This window comes from Sarcophilus harrisii, chromosome 4 (assembly GCF_902635505.1).
Source record: "Sarcophilus harrisii chromosome 4, mSarHar1.11, whole genome shotgun sequence".
Lineage (NCBI taxonomy): Eukaryota > Metazoa > Chordata > Mammalia > Dasyuromorphia > Dasyuridae > Sarcophilus > Sarcophilus harrisii.
In genome coordinates, this window is record NC_045429.1 from 433,566,794 (window position 1) to 433,587,261 (window position 20,468).

At 48.8% G+C, this 20,468-nt stretch overlaps 1 protein-coding gene across 18 annotated transcripts in view; it reads right to left on the reverse strand.

Annotated features, from left to right (window-relative positions):
• Nucleotides 1-288: 288 nt before the first annotated feature.
• The window catches only part of NF1 (neurofibromin 1), a 230,363-nt gene continuing 210,183 nt past the window's right edge, over nucleotides 289-20,468 (reverse strand). For 14 of the 18 annotated variants that reach the window (XM_031967656.1, XM_031967647.1, XM_031967653.1 and 11 more), the window contains 4 exons: nucleotides 18,856-18,998; nucleotides 18,526-18,572; nucleotides 14,887-15,103; nucleotides 289-3,901 (listed from right to left, as the gene is read on the reverse strand). In XM_031967656.1, coding sequence (XP_031823516.1) covers nucleotides 3,759-3,901; nucleotides 14,887-15,103; nucleotides 18,526-18,572; nucleotides 18,856-18,998 — 550 coding nt within the window. In that variant the 3' untranslated portion in view covers nucleotides 289-3,758. The remainder of the gene's footprint in view (nucleotides 3,902-14,886; nucleotides 15,104-18,525; nucleotides 18,573-18,855; nucleotides 18,999-20,468) is intronic. The other 4 variants (XM_031967657.1, XM_031967654.1, XM_031967644.1 and 1 more) reach the window with 2 other exon arrangements.

Here is a 20,468-nt window from a genome sequence, read left to right on the forward strand (position 1 = left end):
TGTCATTTCCTTCTCCAGCTCATTTTATAGATGAAGAAACTGAGGCAGACAAGGTGAAGTGCCTGCCCAAGATGACCCGGCTAAGAAGTGACTTTGGTCAGATTTGAATTCAGGGCGATGAGCCTTGCTAACTTCAGGTCTGGCTCAGTCCACTCTAGCCCCACCTAACTACCCCCAAAATGTATTTCCTTCAAAGACGTTTCCTTGTTCTCTAAGACAAACCAACAGGAAGTCCACATAATTATGAAGATTAGGCACTTTAAAAAAATAAACATAACATCCCACAGCTCCAAGCAGGTTGAATTTACATTTTACTTCAAAAAGGGGGCGGGAGTACATACATGAGGAGGAAAATAGGGGTAGAGAACATGTATCTGAAACTGATTTCTACAATTTTCCCTAGAATTATCGATTTTGTGTCAGCAGCTGTTTTCCTGCTGATGTAGACTCACTTGCAGTTATTAACAGGATTGTAGATAAGGAAACATTGTCAGAATTTAGGCCCCAATGGAAAGAAGAGTAAGTTATCATACAACAATGTGATTTTATAGTACACAGCATTTTCTTTTAAATGACTTAATGTAATTGCAAATTGCAAGGAGTTAACAATACTAACACAAGAATAATCAAATTTATGTGTTATCCATGTACAGCAACTAACTGCTTTACAAAAAAGCAAAATAATACAATATATTGTCACATGTATTTACAGTGTAGTAAATATACTTTTCTGTCAAATTTTACACAAAAACTATTTACAGGTGAATATACTGCATTAAAAAAAATGTTGTGGCTGACACTAAGAGTGACTTTTTGGTGGTAAGTCTGTTGCATAACATTGAATAAGACATGCTTCATTACATCAGGGGTGGGGTGGAAGAGTAAAAAAAAAAAAAACAAAAAAAAACCAACCCTAGAAAAAAAACAGAAAAGCCCTAAAACCTACCGATCAGTTAGGAATAGAGCCCTGGTGAGAATTCCCAAAAGCTCAGTCCCTAAATCAAGTGAAATATTTCTCGTTTATGGAAAATAGCATGCACATGAGAACTGAGCCATTGGTTTATGAGACAGATTATGTACGACTGAAATGACTGATATACTTTTTTTTTACCCCTCTTAAAAAAGGGGCAGGAAAAACCCCTACAAATGATACATGATGGGTAACGTGCTCTGACATTGAGATATTCAGATCCTAGTGTCTGGTAAGAAAACATAGCCCAAATTGTGGAAGGAAGGTGATTGGTATAAGACAAAATTATGAACCGTTCATGTTTGCTCTATTAAAAAACTCAAGTTTTTTTGTTTTATTTTGTTTTAAAGTGAAGATTTGCCAAAAATGGCCACTTCAACCTCCATGGTTTTAAATTTGCCAGGATGTACTAGTAGGTCAGAAAGATGGACTTTCTATGTTTCAAATGAAGGGCAAATAATTCTGATTTGTGCCACGCTGATCATTACCTGAGGTAATCAATCCAAACAAATCCCATTGGAAAGCAAGGGGCTTGGTTTCTTCATGCCTTGAAAAATCTGCTTGTGGAAAAGTTGAATGGATCAAAAATCATCATTTTCAGTAGTAAAAATGACCTTAATTGAGAAATTGTTCGGGTTTTCTATTTCAAAGAAAGTGGTTAACAAAGCAAACACCCTTTTTCCATCAATGTATTCATCAAACAAACAAAAAAAGGATTAAAAAAGAAAAGATGGAGTCAAAATTACTGATATTCCCAAAGCCAAGAAATGAGACAAGTACTTAACCAGATTCACTGGATCTGAGGATGTGGTTTGAAAGAACCAAGACTACAAACTGATGGTAAAGTTGGTCCTTGGCACAGGTAACTGCTCTATTCCTAAGGTCAGCTCTGTTCTTGTAGCATCCTCATGGGCTCAGGAGTGCTGGGACCATCACAATTCTACTGCAGCATTTGGAGCATGGAGATTTTTTTTTTTTTAAGTTTGGTTAATTGCACAAGTCTTCAACTTTTCCCAAGAAACCTATGTCAAGAAAATTATTAATACTAAGGTTTTTTTTTAAAATTTTGGCAAATCATTTGCATATTAAGTTTGTGTTCATCTTTTTTTTTTTTTTTCCAGGACTGTAAACAAATTTAAAAAATTAAGTTATTTCTGAATATAACAAAAGGCAATTTATTTACATTAACATATTACATTGTTACTGTGTGAGTAAATGTGGATTATGTGTATATTATTAAAATTTGAACACTTAATTGTACCATTCTTTATTAATTTAGTTGTGGAATTTAGTTTACTGAAATCCACTAATAAAACAGTATTACAGGAAACCCCTAAGTCCTCTCCCTTTCCCTGCCGCTAGTTTTCTTCCAAGTCAACGATCATTTATTTACCTCTAATCTAATGGAAAGCAGGGGCTGGCAGGCTGAACCTATCTTTCACAGGACCCAGTTTCCCCTAGATGTGCCCGTCCAGATCGCTGCCTACTGAGCTCCACGCCCATCTGTCCCGCAGGACCCTCTGCGTCGTCATCACCTGCACCGTACCACAGGTGAAAGGTTGGCGCTCTAACCAAGCCCTTTGGCAGCATAGCAGCATCTTGCAGTCTCCCCATGGTGACTTTACTGCGGGGTTTGCTCGTCTTTTCACAGTGATTAAATACAATTTTATCTCATAAAACCCAAGCGTTTGACTATCACGATTCTTTTCTTTCAAGGTGCAACAAATTCGGCCACACACCTTACAGTGAAAATACCGGATAATATGCAGCTACCAGGAATTTGTATCTGACGAACTTAAACGAAAGAGAGCTAGCTACTTCAGAAATTAAGTACCGTTTCATTTGACTCAAGGGAACTAAGGGGGTCTAGGCTTCAGTAGCCCTTGGCCAAACGGGAGACGTAAAAAGTGGCCTCTCGGCCACGCTGGCTTCCTTGATCCCCAATGACCCTGCCTGAAATTATTTTGAGAGCAAAGGGAGAAAAGGAAAAGCATAATTCCCATCAGGTGATGAATGATCAGTGCCTGTAGCACATCCATGACTTAGAAAAGAGACATCTGGAGGAAAGGGGGCCCGGTCGGACAGCCGGACGGCATGGGTCTCGATGGGCGGCGCTCCGACTCTGGCGACAAGAAGGGACCCAGCCTCCCGCGTCACCCCGTGATTATTGCTAAAGCTCCGAGTGTTCAGTTCTCGCCCACGTCCTGTGAAACGTGATGCCCCCCAAAGGGGCCCTGCACATCCGGGCTCCCAGTGGGGGTCGCGAATTTCCTGGCCCAGAGTTCCTCCGGCCTTGTACTGTTACCGATAGCCCACAGCGGAAAGTTAGAGAGCGCGAAGGGGTCCCGGGCGCCATTTCTCACCTCGCTCTGGGGGACGACCGAGAAGGGAAAGCACAGCCGCCGGACGGCGCTCGCCCCCCCGCCGGGAGGTTCCCCTCCAGCTCCCCAGACAGGCTCTCAAAGTCCGTTTGAAACCCCGACTCAAACCCACCGAGACCCGCCCCAAGTGGGGGAAACGAAACAAAACAAAAAGAAAAGGCAGCATTGAGCTCGGTGACTGTTCAGAATTGATCATCTGGCCACATGGGTGATGGGACGCAGAGAGGAGGCGAGTGCAGCATCACAGCAGGGGAGCGCGGGGGCCCGCCGGCTGGGGGCGAGCGTGTGTGCGTGGGGGGCTGACGGGCAGCCGGGAGGGGGGCTGGACGGGGGCCGCTGGCAGCGAGTCGGTGTCAGGCCGCGGCGTCGGGGCGCTTTTGTTTTTTGAGAAGCAAAGGGAGGAGGCTTCACACGATCTTCTTGATGCTGTGCCTCTTGAAGCTGCCGGCACTCCTTTGCTTCTGGACCTGGCTGGCGGAGCCGTGGCGCGTCCTCCCGCCGCTGCAGTGCCCGGTGGTTGGCGAGAGCTCCACATTCTCCTTGTCGATGCCTATTTGAAAACAAAGCAGACCGGGTCAGCGTGAGCACCGGTAGTGGGCCTTGGGGTCCCGAGGCACCTCCAGCCCTGAGGGGCACCCCCAGGGGCTGACCCCCCAAAGCCTCCTCACATTCTGGGTGTACTCACGCAGGAGCGGCCCAGGACCCTGCAGGAGGGGGCCAGAGGCAGACAGGCCACAATGGGGGACACAGTGAGGGAACCCCAGCATGGCCAGCAGAGTCAGCGGGGGCTCTCACGGCCTCTCCTGGACCCTAGGTTCTGTCCTCTGGGGTCGCACCTCACACCACAAACCTACAGTTTGACAGTCTTTCTCCCCTTCATGCCTGTTTCCCTAAATGCCCTTTTCTTGAGGGCAGCTGTCCCTGGGTTCTTAGAATGGAACGCCTTTCAGTAGACCTGCAAGGGGATTCATAACCCAGACTGTCCAGATAACCCCAAGGACGAGGGTGGTCAGCAAAAGGACCACCTAAAAACTTATCCCAAAGCTACAGAATTAAGCCAAACTACCCATTACTGAACAAAGCACAAAGGCGCGGAGCTTCCAAAACAGACTTTGGAAAATCTGTCAGCTCGTCCTCAAACTTGGGAAGGGATGTACAAAGCACCCAATCATCACGGCTGGTGTGTTCATGGGGGGTGAGGGGGGAACAAGGGGAAGGGAGGAAGAAAAAGAGAAGTGGAGAGAAAGAAGAGAGGGGGATGGGGAGCAAGAAGGGAGAAGGGGAGCAGAATATTTAGCCTCAAACTTTTACCAGCATTTCAAAATGTGGCAATGCTGGATGACCTCGTCTCTGTGCGCGTTAGCAATCCCAGAGACAGGCCAGTGAGGAGCGGCTGACGCTCCGGACGACGGGGGCCAGCTTTGTGACTCCGGCCCTGCAGCTCCTGGGAGCAGGTAACGGCCACACTCAGCCTGCGACGCGCCCACAGAACGCGATTCTCCTATGAACACGCGTCGCCTCTCTACCCCGGCCCTTGCCCTCTGTCAGAGCCCTGTGTGCCTTCACTGCCGGGAGGTCCCAGGTTTCTCGCTCTTTGTCGATACCAGGCTGGGTAAGACCCGGGGCCTGCCCTTCCTCTCCTTCCCTCAGGCCCCCCCACTCCAGTCACCCAGTCTCCACCTGCCAGGTCACGGCCTTGTCCTTTCTCATCTGGGAGGCCATCAGTCCTTCTAACCGGCCTCCTCGCCTCCAATCCACAGGCCAATCTGGTCATCAAAACAAAGGCCTCGGGAGGTCTGGCTCTGGGAGTCCCTGAAGAAAAGCCTTCTGTCGGCTCTAGAAGGATCCACATTGGGATCCCAGACTGCTTCGTGGGCTTGCTCAGGACCCTTCCCTTTCATGCCCAACGAGGCTGGCTGCACTCTCCCATCTCCTGCCTCCAGGCATCCAGATTCATTCCCATTCTACTTCTGAATTACCCATAGACCACGGCTCGCCCTCCAGAATCGGCCCAGGCCATCCTTGATGTCCTTCTCCTGGATCACATCAGGGTTCTCTTCCTCAGACCCCACTTACTTGTTTGCCCGCCACAGTGCCCAGGAGAACTTCGGCTCTTTTAGGGCATAGACTGTTTCTCGTGGTGTCGCTAGTGCTCAGAACAAACAGTCGATATTTAATGACTCACAAATCTGCTGCTCCAATCATCCTCAGGGGAATAATAAGGCACAATGGCAATTAGTCTCTTTTAAAACTTAATCTTGTGCCAAAAAACTGGTACTATGCAAAAATATCAAAGAATGAGCTACTGAACAAGAGAAATTACCATAAGAAATCCTGAGCGTGCTTTAGAATAGAGGCTGCTAGAACAATTATCATCATAATTACACCAAAATGTGCTCAGGAAAAAACTCCAAAGATAGCATGAAAGGAAACTAAATTATAGTTGATTCCTGCATTGATGCCTCTGAAGTCACTGCTTCATTCTCCAACTCTGAAATCTACATAGCAACAGCTCTCTTAAAATGGCAAAACCCCACAAAAGTACCACCCGACAAGGGAGGGAGATGGGCAGCCCACGGCTGCGGAGGGCACAGAGAACCACTGATCCCTGGAGCGCCAGGCTCAGAGGAGGCACTCTGGAGTCACTTCCTCTATTAGCCCACCCTTGGTGGGAGGTACTTTTGACAAAGCAAACTTCATGGGCAGAACTCTTTAAGCAAAATGACCAGGAATTGGCATCTGAAAAATGGGGCTGAAATGACCCTTGGGCCTACTCTACAAGGCAGTCTTGTTACACTTGGACCACCCCGAATTATAGCTGTGAGATGTGTGGGTCCAGGGTTCAAACTTACAACCAGAGAGGAGAAGAGAAGCTGCAATGGTTTGTTTGGGTTTGTTGGGGAAGTTTTGTCAGCACTTTAATTCCTATGTTCCAAGGGATTATGGGGGCTCTGGATGGAATTTAAGTTTTAAATAACCCATCTGCATTGGTCATGTACTTTAATAGATGTAGTGTTCCTAAATAATAATAATAAGGAAAAAAAAATACCCTCAAAGCCAAAAACCCTTTGAAATATAAGAATTTACTTATTTTACATAAAACCTATTAACATTACTTAACATATGGTTTTACAAGGAAAGATTTGGTCTCTAGTCTAATAAACTGAGATGTGAGTTAATTGATTGACCATTAGTCAAGTAATAGCAATCAGTCAAAAAGTATTTGTGAACCTCTTTGTATGTTCCAGGCACTGTGCTAAGCCCTTGGGAGACAGGGAAAGGCAAATACATGGTCCCTCGACTCCAGGAACTCCCATTCTATAGGGAGAAACACCTGGGCACACACCCAGACCCACACAGGAGAAATCAGAGTCATCTCCGAGGGAAGGGACTAGACACGGGGGCTGGGGGCTGGGCCAGGAACCAGGGGAGGTGGGGGCATGGGAGGCAGATAGTGTAGACTCAGAGGCGCATCACTGGACCCCACAGTATGTGAAGGGAAGGAAGAAGGGAGGAAGGGGTTGGGTCGTGAGGCTTTCAAGGCCAGAAGAGAACTGGATGTCGGATTCTGGAGCAGCGAGGGTTTGAGGTGTGACAGCACTGCCTGGGCTTGGCAGGACCCCTGCGCCAGCTGTGTAGAGCAGAGCCTGGGGTGGCCAAGTGACTCACGAGAAAGGGCCAGCCAGGCCTAGGGTGACTGTGTTGTTGCAGAGGGCAGGAGTCCAGGGTGACCCAGCCCTTGGGACAAGCTTCAGTGATCAGGAGTAAAACAGGAAAAGGAAAGGCCGGACAAGGGCAGGGTTTGGGGGAAGCTTTTAGGCCATGCTCAGAGGGTCTGCTTCCTCTGATTGGGGGGGGTGGGGGTGGAGAGGGGGGACAGTTTGTTTTATTTGCCCAGAAAGTGAGGGGTGAGAGGGAAGTTGAGGAAAGTCCCCCCAAGACCTTACAAATGAGACTGTTAGCTGGAGAGAGCTCACTCGCCTGCACACAACTTCAAGCCTATCCAACCTTGTGTAGTCATGTCATTTTTAAAAAAAGTCAGTAAGGAAAAAACAATTTAAAAGAAAGCTTCTCTGAGTTCATAAACACTGTTTAGCACAGACACCTGAATGCTGCTGATATCTGTAAGAGTGAATTCCCTGCAGGGATCTGGATCAAGTGCTGATTCACTCACTGGAATCAGTCACCTGAAAAGTCAAGTGGATGTTGATAAATGAGTTCCAAGCTTGGGGAAGCCCCAGCGGAGCAGCAGTGGCAGGGAGCTGTCCTGGGGCAGCAGCTCCGGCCCCCCTCCAACACCTCCTGGGCTGCCTACGTAGAGTGCATTTTACTTGGATTCTTCTGAAATGACACTGGCAGCCATCGGGGTGAGTAAACCTTTTGAAGCTGCTCTGAAAAGGGAGTAGATCGTATCCCTCTGTAATATGCACCTGTGACTTTAATAATATGCGATGCTTCTGCTCCCTGCCTGAGACCCTCTCAGATGCCCACACAATGTGGGGGAGCATGGGAAGAGGGGAGCTGCAGGGGAGGGAGAGAATGCACAGAAAAGCACAGGGGCATGCAAAAGTTGGGGGGGGCAGCTTGAGGCAATGACAAAGGCACCAGTGTTGGAGCTAGGACTTGGGTTTCCAAACTCAGCTCTATTCTCTATGGTTTGTGGGACTCTCCCTGGGCCTGAGGGGCTTCCTCTGGACCAGACAACCTGGGAAGTGAAAAGCCAGTGAAAGTCTCAGATCCATCACACGTGCCTGTGTGATCATGGGATGATTTCAGTCTTCTCATGTACAGAATGTGGGGATTGGGCCAGCTGATTTCTGGTTCTCAATCTGTGATCTCGATCCTTTGATAGAGTAGCCAACTACTCTGACTACGGGGGGTGGGGGGGAGAAAGGGGGGAAAGTAAAGTCCCACTCATTTCTTTGAGACCCTGAGGAAGTAAGACTAACTTTAGGAGGGGGTGGGGAAGGAAAAATAACCACCCTCCTCATCTTTCCTTCATCAGGAGCCTCAGATCTGGCCTAGAATTCCTCTGCCGCCAGTCCTCCATCTCCTGCCACGCCTTATGTCCGTACGGGAACACTGGGCCTGCCCGGGGGCTGCCACTTGGAGGCCTCCTTGGGGTGTCCCAAGTCCTCACCGAGCCCAGGGACTCCCCTGACTTGCCAAGCCGGGCTGTGAGAGGATCCCAACATGGGGGCGCAGCAGCCGACGTCCCGCAGCTCCTGCCCGGGACCAGCGCAGTGCGGGCAGTGCCTTGCACCGTGATAGAAGGCGTGGATCCGGAACACGGCAGAGGAGCTTCCCAGGCTCCGGGGGGTGGGGAGGGGGGAGCCAGTGAGACACAAGGCGGTTTTTATGGGGGAGACACAATGACGTGCTGAGAAGCTCCAACCTAAGTCCCATCAGTCCCACGAAATGCTCTCCCAGCCCGGTCAGGAGCAGATTTGTGGGGTTTCCTTTAATCCCATGAGCACCGAGGTTTAAGGGCAAAACCACCAATGGGTCCATCAAGTGACTGCTCAGCCTCAGGTACTTTATCCCTTGATAACAGAAAGAAACAAGGGGCAGAACTGCCCGGATGAGCCAAGCCGCTTGTCATTTATTAAAACCACCCCAAGAGTACGGTGACTGCCGAGGTTTGCTTTCCTGGTAAAGCAGCCCAGGCTCCATTAGAGCAGGTACAGCAGGGCTGGGGGTGTTCCCAGAGCATGGGGGGCATTGCTGCCCGGGCCAGCCTCCGCTCCGGGGGAGCCTGAGATGAAGACGCCTGCCCCGGGAGAGCAGCTGGCCCTGGCGCCGCTCCGAGGCCCAGAAGCGCCTTCCAATGACCCCTCGGCATCCTGGTTTCTGAGGCCTTCTCTCAGTCTTCAGAGCTCTCGGTCACTAAATCCTCTCCCCCAGAAACCCTGTCCCCGCTGCCCCAGCAGACGCTGCCAGTCTAAGGAGCCAGTGCTCCAAGGAAGAAACGGGACCAGAACTGAGGACCGGCCTAAAGATCGCCCTGCATTTTCCTGGAATCAAAACCAGGCCAGTTAGAAAGCTGGCCACACCCTTGGATGACCCCCCTCCAAGGATGAATCCGTCCCCTGGGAAGGGCCTCGTGCCCTTCAGATGCAAGCTCTGTGCTGCCTTCGTGCCCAGGTCACCTGCTCTCTCCATGAGGAACCTCCCGTCAGGACCTAGAACTTTTTAACTTTTCCTCTGGGCTCCTGATCCCAGCCTCTGGGGTCAGGCGGAAGCCCCCATCCCCCACCCCATGCAGGGCCTTTGGGTACCCGAAGACGCCTCCTCAAGGCTTCTCTTTGAGACTTCCCCTGCCCAGTTAGAGCCGTGGCAGGCGCGGCCTCAGCAGCCCCAGCTTTATTATTAGCACCGTGCTTTTCACCAAGACAATGCCGGCAGAAAGCACATCCTCTTCCAAGAGCGCTGCTGGGTAGGAAGCATCTCAGGACAATTTCCTGTCTCCCCTTTCCCCCCAAACCTGGGAAAACCACTCTGGCCTTTGCTGAGCCAGGAAAACCAGTGAAATCTAAGGCCTTGGAGGGCAAAGCTTACGGTGCCATGTTGTCTTTGTGCCGGTAGCCAGCAAAGGGTCTGTGCGTGCAGAGAAATCTTAATCCGAGCTTCACAATGACTCCAGGAGAGTGTTTTTTAAGTAGATTTATCTGTTCTTTCTGTCACTGCCCCCAAACTCACACACTCATCTGTCTGTCCCTCCCTCCCCCCCCATTTACCCCCTCCCCCCCAGCCAGCCTATATATTTTAACCAAGGTTATGTTTGACAGGAAATACTGTGGCCTTGGAGTCAGAGATGGGTTCAAATCCTGCCTCTGACCACACTGTCTCACATCCTGAAATGATTTCTGACGCCTGACCTCAGTATATGGCTCTCAGTGGCCCACAAACTACCTAAGGCCCCCAAGGCTTTGATACTACGAGCCCCAGGGGAGGCCCAAAGGGGTCCTTCCATCCATTTCATACGGCCCCCTCCCCACTCCATTGAGCTCAGGGTCCTCTCGGTTGAATGCCAAGACCCTCGTGCTGCTGCAGCGGCTAAGGCGAGCCCGCTCCGGATGCCGCCCAGCCCAGAAGGGCAGGTTTCTGCTCTAACTGCTTCGGATCAAAGAGGCTTCCGCCAAGGCCGGCTTAGGAGTCGGTTCTGCAGCCTCAGCACTCTCGCTCTGGCAAGGGGCCACGGCCCTGGCTGAGGAGAAGCTGGCACCGAGGGCCTCCACGGTGCTAAGTCAGCATTCACCTCTTCAGCCCTCGCCAAGAAAGCTCTGATTCCCAGCGCGGTGCTCGGGGCCTGTGGGAGAGGGGGCCGCTTTCAGGCGGGAGGGAGTGCCAGCAGAGAAGGGCAGTTGCTTTGGGAATTAGATTCTGCAGGATGTAGGAGATGTACAAGAAGGGCAGGAATGACCCTGGCCACCCGGCCCAGGCTGCTCTCCTCCCTCCTCTTCCTCTGTGAAAAGGAAAAGCCACTGTTTCAAGCTCCCTCCCTCTCTAACTTGGTTAGAAAGGATGTCCAGGATGGGGACTCGGGAACACCTTGCTGCCATTTCCAGCACTGAATGCTCATTAAACAACTGCAGACAGTAAAAGGTCACAGAGAAAGGAGCTCAGTTAATGCCTCTAACGCCAGGAAAGGCTCCAGGCCAGTACATCAGGCAGCCAGGTGACCTTGGGACAAGGAGAGGTCACTGAGGAGCCCTAGTCTCTCCCTCAGAAAAGTGGGGTTCCTATCATTCACACTAGCATGTCACGGGGCTTCTGTTGAAAAGATGCTCTATAACCTGCAAGAGGCTCTGAAAATCAGGGCCACAGCCGTTACCCAGAGGTAACCAAGCTTCTACTTGGTTGCCAAGTAGGTGGCCAAGCTTCTACTACATGAGCCGGGGGCCGAACCAAATGACTGCAGTGGGACCACAAAACGTGAGCCCACGACTCTCCTGCTCAGGCCGGGCCTCTAGGATCACACCTGAACCCTCCCTTTAACCTTTACAGTTCCACAAAACCCGGCCCCAACCAGCCTCTGCAGGCTCAGTAGACACTGACTCACCTCTTCCCTACCTTGATCCCATCCCTTCTCTTCCAGTCTCCCACCTCCATGCTTTTGCCCTGGCAAAGGATGTCTGGAGTACATGGCCTCTGTGTCCCCTCAGAGTCCCTGCCTTTCTTTAATTCAGCTCAAACAACATCCTCCACGGGAATCAGCCTTCCCCCACGGCTAGTGTCCTTCCTCCCAGATAACCCTGTATTTTGTGATTTTTACATAAATTCTATTTGTTCATGCCCTATTTATGTTGTATATATTTTCTATGTACTTTCTTTCCCTGTCAGACATGAAAATTTACTCTAAGTGGGGGGTTTCCTTATTTCCCCTTGTATCCTCAGGAATAATGGTAGGGGGTGGGGGGTGTAGCAGCAGCAGGAATAAGAATAAACAGCTGATGCTGACCTACTAAGTGCCAGGCACCTGTGCTAGATATCATTCCATTTCCTGGCATACAATAAACACAGTTTAAAAAATGCTAAGTGATTATATTCATTGTGCTCACTGTTTTCCTGGCTCTGTTTACTTTACTTTTAAACATCAACTCCTACAAATCTTTCCTTATTTCTCTGTGTTTGACGTTTTCTTTGTAACAAATTCCATTCAGTACAATTTGTTGAGCCATTTCCCAATTAGTGGGGGTCTAGTTTGGCATCTCTTTTTGTCACTCACCTCGCAGGGTTTATTCCCAGCAGGGCAATCTCCGAGTCAAAGGGCACGGAGTCCCTTTTCAGGTCTCACTCCAGTGCCCTCCAGAACGGCTGGGCCCAATGCACCGTCATCACCGACCTATCCATTCACCTTTACACAAGCCGGCACCGACCGTTCTCGGCTTCTGTCATCTTTGCTCATTTGTTTGATGTGAGATTGAAGCCGAATTTCATGTCTTTAGTCTCAGTGACTGGAGGAACTCCTTCACATTGCTGTTAATAGCATGCAGCTTTTGGAAGACTCATTTGTTCATCCTTTGACCACTCACCTCCGGGGAAGGGCCTCTGTGATTTCCGTGAGCAGTCTCTATATCTTGCTATTAAACCTTGCCAGAGATTTCTGATTCACACTCTCTCCCCCGCTGAACACTGCCCTCCTAGTTGCCTAAATTTTATTCATGTAAAATAATTCAATAATAATAAAATTCAATAATTTCAATTTTATAAAATCAAGACGACCCGTCTCCTGTAAAGCCCCTTAACCAGATCAGAGCTGGCTGGGTATGATTAGCTTGTGTTCTGCTTTTCATGCTATCCTCAGTGGTCCATGTGGTGCAGGGTATAAGATGTTGGCCAGAGCCTCCTTTCTGCTGGAAGGGCCCTTCCAGTTTTCTCAGCACTTCTTATCAAACAGGACAGTCTCCGCTAGAGGAAGCTTGCATTGTAGCTTTACTGAGCACTGGCCAGCCTCGCACTGCTTTGCTGTTCTATTTTTTAGCAGGAATAAATGACTGTGACGTTTCCTTAAAAAGCACTGCACCAAACACTCTACTTTATGCATGGCTTACTTGACATTTCCGTTGCGCCCCTGCCCAACCTCTCAGGAGTGAGGGGCACCCGGTCTCTTCCTCACAGACCGATGGGCGGCCCTTTCGCTATGCAGATTCTGACCCTGCATCTTGTTCATCCAAGCAAGTGCAACTGTGGCCGGCCATGAAAGCCCAGTCGGTTTTCCAGAGTTTTGCAACTGTTTGGGAAAGCCTTTTAGAAAGGATACTCTGGCTATAAGGGAACTCTGCAGGGCCTGTTGCTAAGGCCCGTGTCTTGCAGGCTATATGGATGGGGGGTCCCTGCCGACATTCTCATCACAGGGTGTGGACACGCACACCTGGATCTGCCCCTGCCACTGTAAGCTCCCTTCCCCAGACTGGCCCAGGGTCAGGTCGCTATGCTGGGCATGGGCAGGGCCTTCTCAGGTGAGCCCCAGTGTGGGCACTGCCATACTGGCGGCTCTGGAGCGGAGGCACACATGGGTCTCCTTCCTGTGGCTGTCAGAACTCTCCAACAAAGAAAAGTCACTTCGAGTATTGCACAGCATCACCCGTTTCTTAATAACCAGTTTCTATGATCACAACAAAGTAATTTCCAAGTACAAGAATCCCTCCCCTTTCCTGGTTGCTGGGAAATGAATTACAAAGATGCTTTAAAAACCAAAGTTCATTCTCCTTGTAGCCCTAAGTTCCTGTGATTTGTCTTTTAAAACTTAAAAAAAATTTAGTGAGAGGGAAGGGGTCTGTAATTCACCAAATCTTAGCCTCTGTGAATGGAATCATTTCTCCGAGTCCCTGCTCTCTGAAATCGTGACAATCATGATAACTCCTCTGCCCCGTTAACAGCAATCACTATGTCACGTCTGACTCCAGCCCAGCTCTGCCTGCACAGCCTGGCCCAGGACCCTCCTAGCGGCACATTCCCCACTCCTTGTCTCAGTTTTAGCCTTTCATGAGAGCTCCAAGGCCTCGCCAGGGCCCCAGCCTTGGGCCCCAGGGCCCCAGCAAGACAGTGCAGAAGCAGGTCTTGAACCTGGGTCTAGAGGACACTGAGGCTGCCCTGGATCGCTGTCTCTTTCCCTCCTCCCACGGGGCTTCCCCCACTCCGGCTCACTACTCTTGGGCACCGAGTCTGAAAAACCCAGCTCTAGGAGGAGGATCCGAGAAAGGCCCGAGGTGTAAAATAAATCAGAGAGATCTGTTAAAAGGCTACTCTCCTCGGCCTGAGGGACCAGAGGATGAGGCAGGTTCCTGCTTTTGAATTCCTCCGTTGATCATCTCACCCTCTGTTAAGGGGCCTACAGTGACTTCTCACACAGTACTGAACAACATGAGCCCCTCTGCCAGGCCTTTGAGGCCCTCCCCAGGAGGTTCTGCTGACCCTTCCAGCCTCCTTGTATCCTGAGACCTGCCCGGGGCCTGGGGGGCTCCTGCCAAAGCAGGCCCCTGGCCAGTGCTTTCTGCGCCCAGAGGGCCGCTAACTTGCCTCTCCTAACTTGGTTGGTCACCAGGCAGATAATGACGTCTTTCCCTTCAGGCCTCAAACGTACGTCATTTTAATGCATTTTTGCATTATTTCACATTACAATAACCTGGGTGCCATCTTCCCCTACTATGTGCTGCGAACTCTCATCCACATTCCCTATACTACTCTGCACACAATAGGGACTTAATACATGAGCATCTGTTGGATGGAGTATCTTCCTGAAACACTGACTGCGCACCTGTACTACCAGGGACCCGAGGACAGCAGCAGCGAGCTGCAGGCTGCCGCACCTGCTAGGCCAGACAAGCCTATCCTGGAACCCCCTGGAAACGGGCTGAATGTCTACATTCCCATTCCCTTGGTACTGGAGGTCCCAAATGTAAGCACCGAAGCTTAAGTTTAACAGCTGCCAGGGCTATGCCCGGTGGCCTCAGACTGACAGGAAGGAGGGATCTGAGCTCTCTGGTGCCTGAGCACCGGGAGCCGCTTTGCTTACAGAGCCCCAGTCCTTACCTGGGGAATGCTGGGAAGTTGCCAGTGAGGTCATGGAGTTAGAGAGGTTGAGGTTCGCAGTGATGCTAAGCTGGCTCTGCACCGCGGGCGGGTAGGGAGAGGTGGGTGTCAGGAGGGACTCCTCACTGGCTTCCTCATCAATTCCAGGCAGATACGTGTCAATCAAGGCATCGAGAAACTTCACGATGAGCTCGGCATAGTCTGGGATCTGCGTCTGCTGCAAAGAGAAAGTACATCTCCAGATCCGTTCCCATCTGTCACTTACCCAGAGCCTTGGGGGCCAACTATGTGCACCGGCCCATTTCCTGTGATCAGGACTGGGGGTCCCGTGGCCCCCTGTGGGGAGGAGGACTGTCCGCCCTTCTGAGGCAGCCCGGGACCTTTCCATAGGAGGTCAGAAGCCTCTCCTCAGTCCAATTCAAAATTTCCCGCCACGATTGTTCAGTTCTGCAGAGTGAGGGAGTCAGGGTGCTCGCTCACACTCCAGGAGGAAGGCTCTGACCAAATGAGACCCTGCGGATGGGGCTGGAGATGGTGGGTAGTGGGCTTTCACGAAGCCCCCACATCTGCCTAAGGACATTTGGCTGCACACCTCCTGTCCCAGCTTGTGTCTGAGGTGACTTTTTAGAAACCCAGCCTAGCCTTTTCCCACTATTCTCTAGCCCGATGATCTCGGCTGCCAAGACCGCCTTGGATTCTGTCAGCAGGCCCGCCCAGCAAACTCAGTAAAGCCGCCGTCTCTAGATCACTGACAGAAGCCTGACCCACACCCAGCCCAGAGCCTGGGCAGAGCCACTAAACAAGGGCCCTGAACCCAGCTGTGGGAACCTGGCCGTCCAGAAACCTCTTGGTAACTGTGTCAATATAAGTGGTTATTCTGCAATTTCCTGAGAAAGGGGTCCAGCCGGGAGTCCTGACTCCAGAAACAAACAAGGGGGGAAAGCCCCAAACAAGAGGGGCCCGGGAGGGGAGAGGGAAGACTCCAGCATCCCCATGAAGATTCTTAGCCTGAAAGAGATGTGTGAGTCCCTGAGGAGGTGGGTGACTCCTGCCTGGCACTCGGCCCGCTCTATGCCCTCTCTGAGAGCCTTCTCCAGGCCTGGGGCACCAGCACCATTCCCTGGGAGTTGTAGCAACCACACGTGCTAAGGCAGGCCCAGGACCTATCGCATCTGGGAGGTGTGAACTTGTTTTTTAAAAAATACTCCAATAGAAAAACCTGGAAAGACTGACATGAACTGATGCTGAGTGAAGCGAGTAGAACCCAAGAGAACATTGTATAGCAACAAGAAGACTGTGAGATGATCAATGTGATGGACTTTTTAATCAGCGAGGTGATTCAGGCCAGTTCCAATAGACTTGTGATGGAGAGAGCCATCTGCACCCAGAGAGAGAGCTGTGGGAACTGAATGTGGATCAAAGCTTAGTATTTTCACCTTTTTTTTGTTGTTTTGCTTGTTTTTTTCTTCTTTCTCATGTTTTTTTTCCCCTTTTGATCTGATGAATATGGAAATATGTTAGAAGAATGGCACATGTTTAACTTTATTAGATTGCTTGCTGTCTAGGGAGGGGCGAAGGGAGGAGAGAGGGAGAAAAATGTGGAATGCAAGGTTTTGCAAAGGTCAATGTTGAAAACTATCTTTGTATGTATTTGGAAAAATAAAATACTTTAAAAAAATATTCAGATAACTGTATTTCAACCTAATTGATTTCCTTTGTATTCTATGTTATTCGATGCAAGAGGCTTTTCCAGGCTGCTGCCCAAAGGACACGAAATAGGATCAGAACCCACTCCAGGTCACCCGGCCCCATTCTAGGACCTCACCATGAGCTGGCTTGTATGCTATCCTTACTAGCTCTCTTCCCAACAGGGCTATCCAATCCCCACCAGCCATTTTTGTTTGGTCCTTTCCAATGCAATGATCGTTCTTTTTGGCATAGAAACAAAAGCAGAACAAAATATCCCTTTTCATCATCAGTGCCTATCCACCTCGAACAATAATGTTCTTCCTTTTGGGCCTCCTCTTCTCCCTAAGAAAGTTTCAACAATGTCAAGAGGTCCAAAGAGCCTGTAAAGCTCCTAAATGAATTTTTCAGGAGCCAAAAGTTGCCTGTTCTACTCTATGCTTCCTTTTGAACAAACGTAGAGAAAAAATCTGGTTCTAGACTTCTGGGCTGTCCAATCCCAGCTTTCTTCATCAGAGCCAATGAGAGATAACCAATATGCTGCCTTCACTCCTGTGATCATTTAATAGATTGAAACATAAGACCATGTTTATGTGGTCATTTGATCAGAACACACGACTAAAAATCTGCATGGTGCTCTGAAAGCTACTCTCAGGACAGTTCCTGAGCTCTGGCTCTCCAGAGAGAGTTTAATGATTAATTAATTAATGCTGGGAAGGAATGTGTCACAGAGAGAGAACAGGCCTCAGAGCTGGGAAGACACTATGGACTGAAGCCCTCCCTGTGACATACACTGGCTGTGGGACTGACCTGTTGAGGCCCAGCCACTGTGACTCTCAGAGATGAGCTAGGATGCTACAGAAGGAAAAAGTTCTACACTGGCTGATCCTCACAACAACAGACTAAGATCAGGACTTTTTTTTTTAATTCACAATCTAAAAAGCTAACTTTTTACAAGTGGGGAAGAATTCACTCAATCAATTAACACTTATTTAGTTAACACCAGCCATATCATGAGCACTGTAGCCACATTGTGAGGTGAGGGGCTTACTTCTTCATTACTTTCAATACTGCATAATCTCCTTCAATGTCTGTTCCCTCCCTCAAAACTGATTGTCAGTCATCTAGAAGTCTGTAGAAAGTCTTCAAGAGGTACCAGAGTCCCACAAAGCTGACCACCCTTCAGCCAAGTGGGCACTGAACCTCCAAGTTTGGCACAGACCACTAGCAGGTGGTCAGCATTGGGCCCAAAGTCAAAATCCCACTAACGTTCTGAGAGAGCACTTGGGGAAACCTAGGGCTGTGTTAGGCTAAGCCAGGACAGAGCATCTTTTGGTAGGATGGAAAGAGATGAAAGAAAAAGTTCTGCCTTCAATCACCATTTATAGTCTAGTTGATTGAATGCTAGAACAGATGGCAATCAAAGAATAGTTTTTAATACATAAATGTATTTTAATGCATAAAAAATTTAAAAATGTTAATGCAATCCATCAAGTGGAAACTAATATATAAACTGAATATTTGGACTGAGAGGATCCCCCAGGAGGGGCCTAAAAGGAATTTAAAAAATAATGAGATAAGCACATAACTTAGTGTGCTTTTTCCTGACTCTAAAATACATGAAGCAGGCAGACTCAATTATTGAACAGATAAGAAAAGACTGATGCTGTCCCATGAAGAAGTGTTTCTAACGGCTTCCTTTGAAGCTTTATCGAAGAGATACCGTCACAAAAGACAGAGACTAAATGGCATCTTAAGAGGAACTTACCATATGTAAAGGAACTCGGAGAGAAAGGCTTTCTGAAGTTTCTCTTAAATATTAATAAAGGACCCACCCAATTGTTCCTTTGAGAATTACATTTTCCTAACAGTGAATTTTCAAAAATCAGGGCCCATTTCTAATTTAAAAAATATTTTGTTCTGTCATTCACAACGGATGACACGGATTCTTACCTTAGAAAATGGTCCTGCAAACCTCCACAGACCATTAAAACCGAAACCTACAACAGAACAAAGGCTATTAACTTGTGGCAAGCATTTCTCTTCTGTCTTAGAAAAATCAAACGAGGAAAGTTACACATTTTAAAAAATGTCTTCAGATGAGACGACGACAATGAAGCTCTCGGAAATGTACTGGTGACTAAAGCCGCATTTGTACTTGCGATAATGGAAGTTATTTCTTGATTCACTGGACGTACTAAAAAGCCTTGGGAAGCTGTGCCCAAAGCCGTGAGGCGGCGCCACCCTGTGCCCCCCCAGCCCTGCCCGCCCCAGCAGACTCACTCTGGAGGTACGCCGTCTGGTACTGCGGCGGGGCCTCTTCGTGGTAGACCACACTCTGCACAATTCCATGAACCGGGTTTAGCAAATTTGGGTCTTGGCATAATGAGAGCAGAGTATTTATCTTTGAGTCCAACAAATTATGTCTAAAAAAACAGAGTTTAGAGACAACTTAAAAAGATTAAGCGAACAACAAAACACTAGAAAAATTAACACAGTGTCTGTCCTCCCCTCCCCAGGCCGACTGTCAGCCTTCTAGAAGTTGGGAGGAGATCTTTAAGAGGTACCAGAGCTCTACAACTTGACTGCCTTCAGCCAATTGGGCTGGTTTAAGTGTTAAGTATCTGACAGTGGATTTGAACTAGGGTCCTCCTGACTTCAGGGCCACCTAGCTGACCCGCTGGTTTTTCTTTAAAAGGAAAATGGGGAAATAAATGAAAACCCGATTCAGTCCAAGGAGACATTCTGACACCCGTCCTTCTGTCCTTCCCTGATGCCCCCGCTCCCAGCTTTCTCCTCTCACACATCATGCAGGTCCCTGGAGGCCATCAGGTCTCACCAAATTCCTACCTCTGCCCCCCTAACCACCAGCCACCAACTACAAGCCAACAACACCAACTCCTAGACCCTGGCGCACTCTTACAACTTCCAGGCCCTTCTTGGAGAACAGAGATTGCTGAGCTTTTGCTGTTTGCATCTGCACTATATGTATAGCATTCAGCACATAGTAAACCCCATCCGTTCACTCAGTTGCAATGAATTTTAAATTCCGGCAGAGTTTCCACTCAGCTTGTCTCTGCGCCTCTCACCTTCCTATCTCAACTGATAAACGAGCAAAGAATGGAAAGAAAAATGAAAAATGCTTCATACTAGTCAAAGGAAACACAATTAAGAAGATGAAAATCTGTTGGCAAGATGAAGAAACCCATAAAATAAAGCATAAGTTTCTGGGTCATTTATCTATTGATCACCTCAATCAGTATATAAGAAATGACTATAAGAGGCAGCTGAGTGGTGCAGTGGACAGAGCACTAGCCCTGAAGTCAGGAGGACCTGAGTCCAAATCTCGTCTTAGACACTTAACACTTCCTGGCTGTGTGACCCTGGGCAAGTCACTTAACCCCAGTTGCCTCTGGGGGGAAAAAGATTGTAAACAGCTAATATTTTAAAAAAGTAATAAACCTTGAAGAAAGAAATATTTAAAAAAAAGAAATAAGCCTCATAGAATAAAATAATGAAAAGAGAGCTCAGAACTGTGGCTTATTCTCCTTGAACTTCTATATTTAAAAAACACCTGGACAAACTGTCCCAGGAGACCTGAAGTTCACAAGAAACTTCTGCTTCTAGGCAGAAAATTGGAAAAACAATGTGGTGACAGAGCAGTCTGCAGGTGTCTGACAGACCCCGGTTAGAAGGATAAGGACCCGCTGGTGATTAAAGGAAACCCCAGAAATGAAAGGCAAATGATGCTGGGAAGCACTGAGCCATCCTTCTCTCTGGGATCTGGGAATAAAGACTGTACAGGTTCTGCCATCTCCATCCTCCCTCATCTGACCCTTTCCTAACAAGACTTCCTAACAAGTAGGAGCAGCAGCGGCTGTGCTAACAGTTGGGGT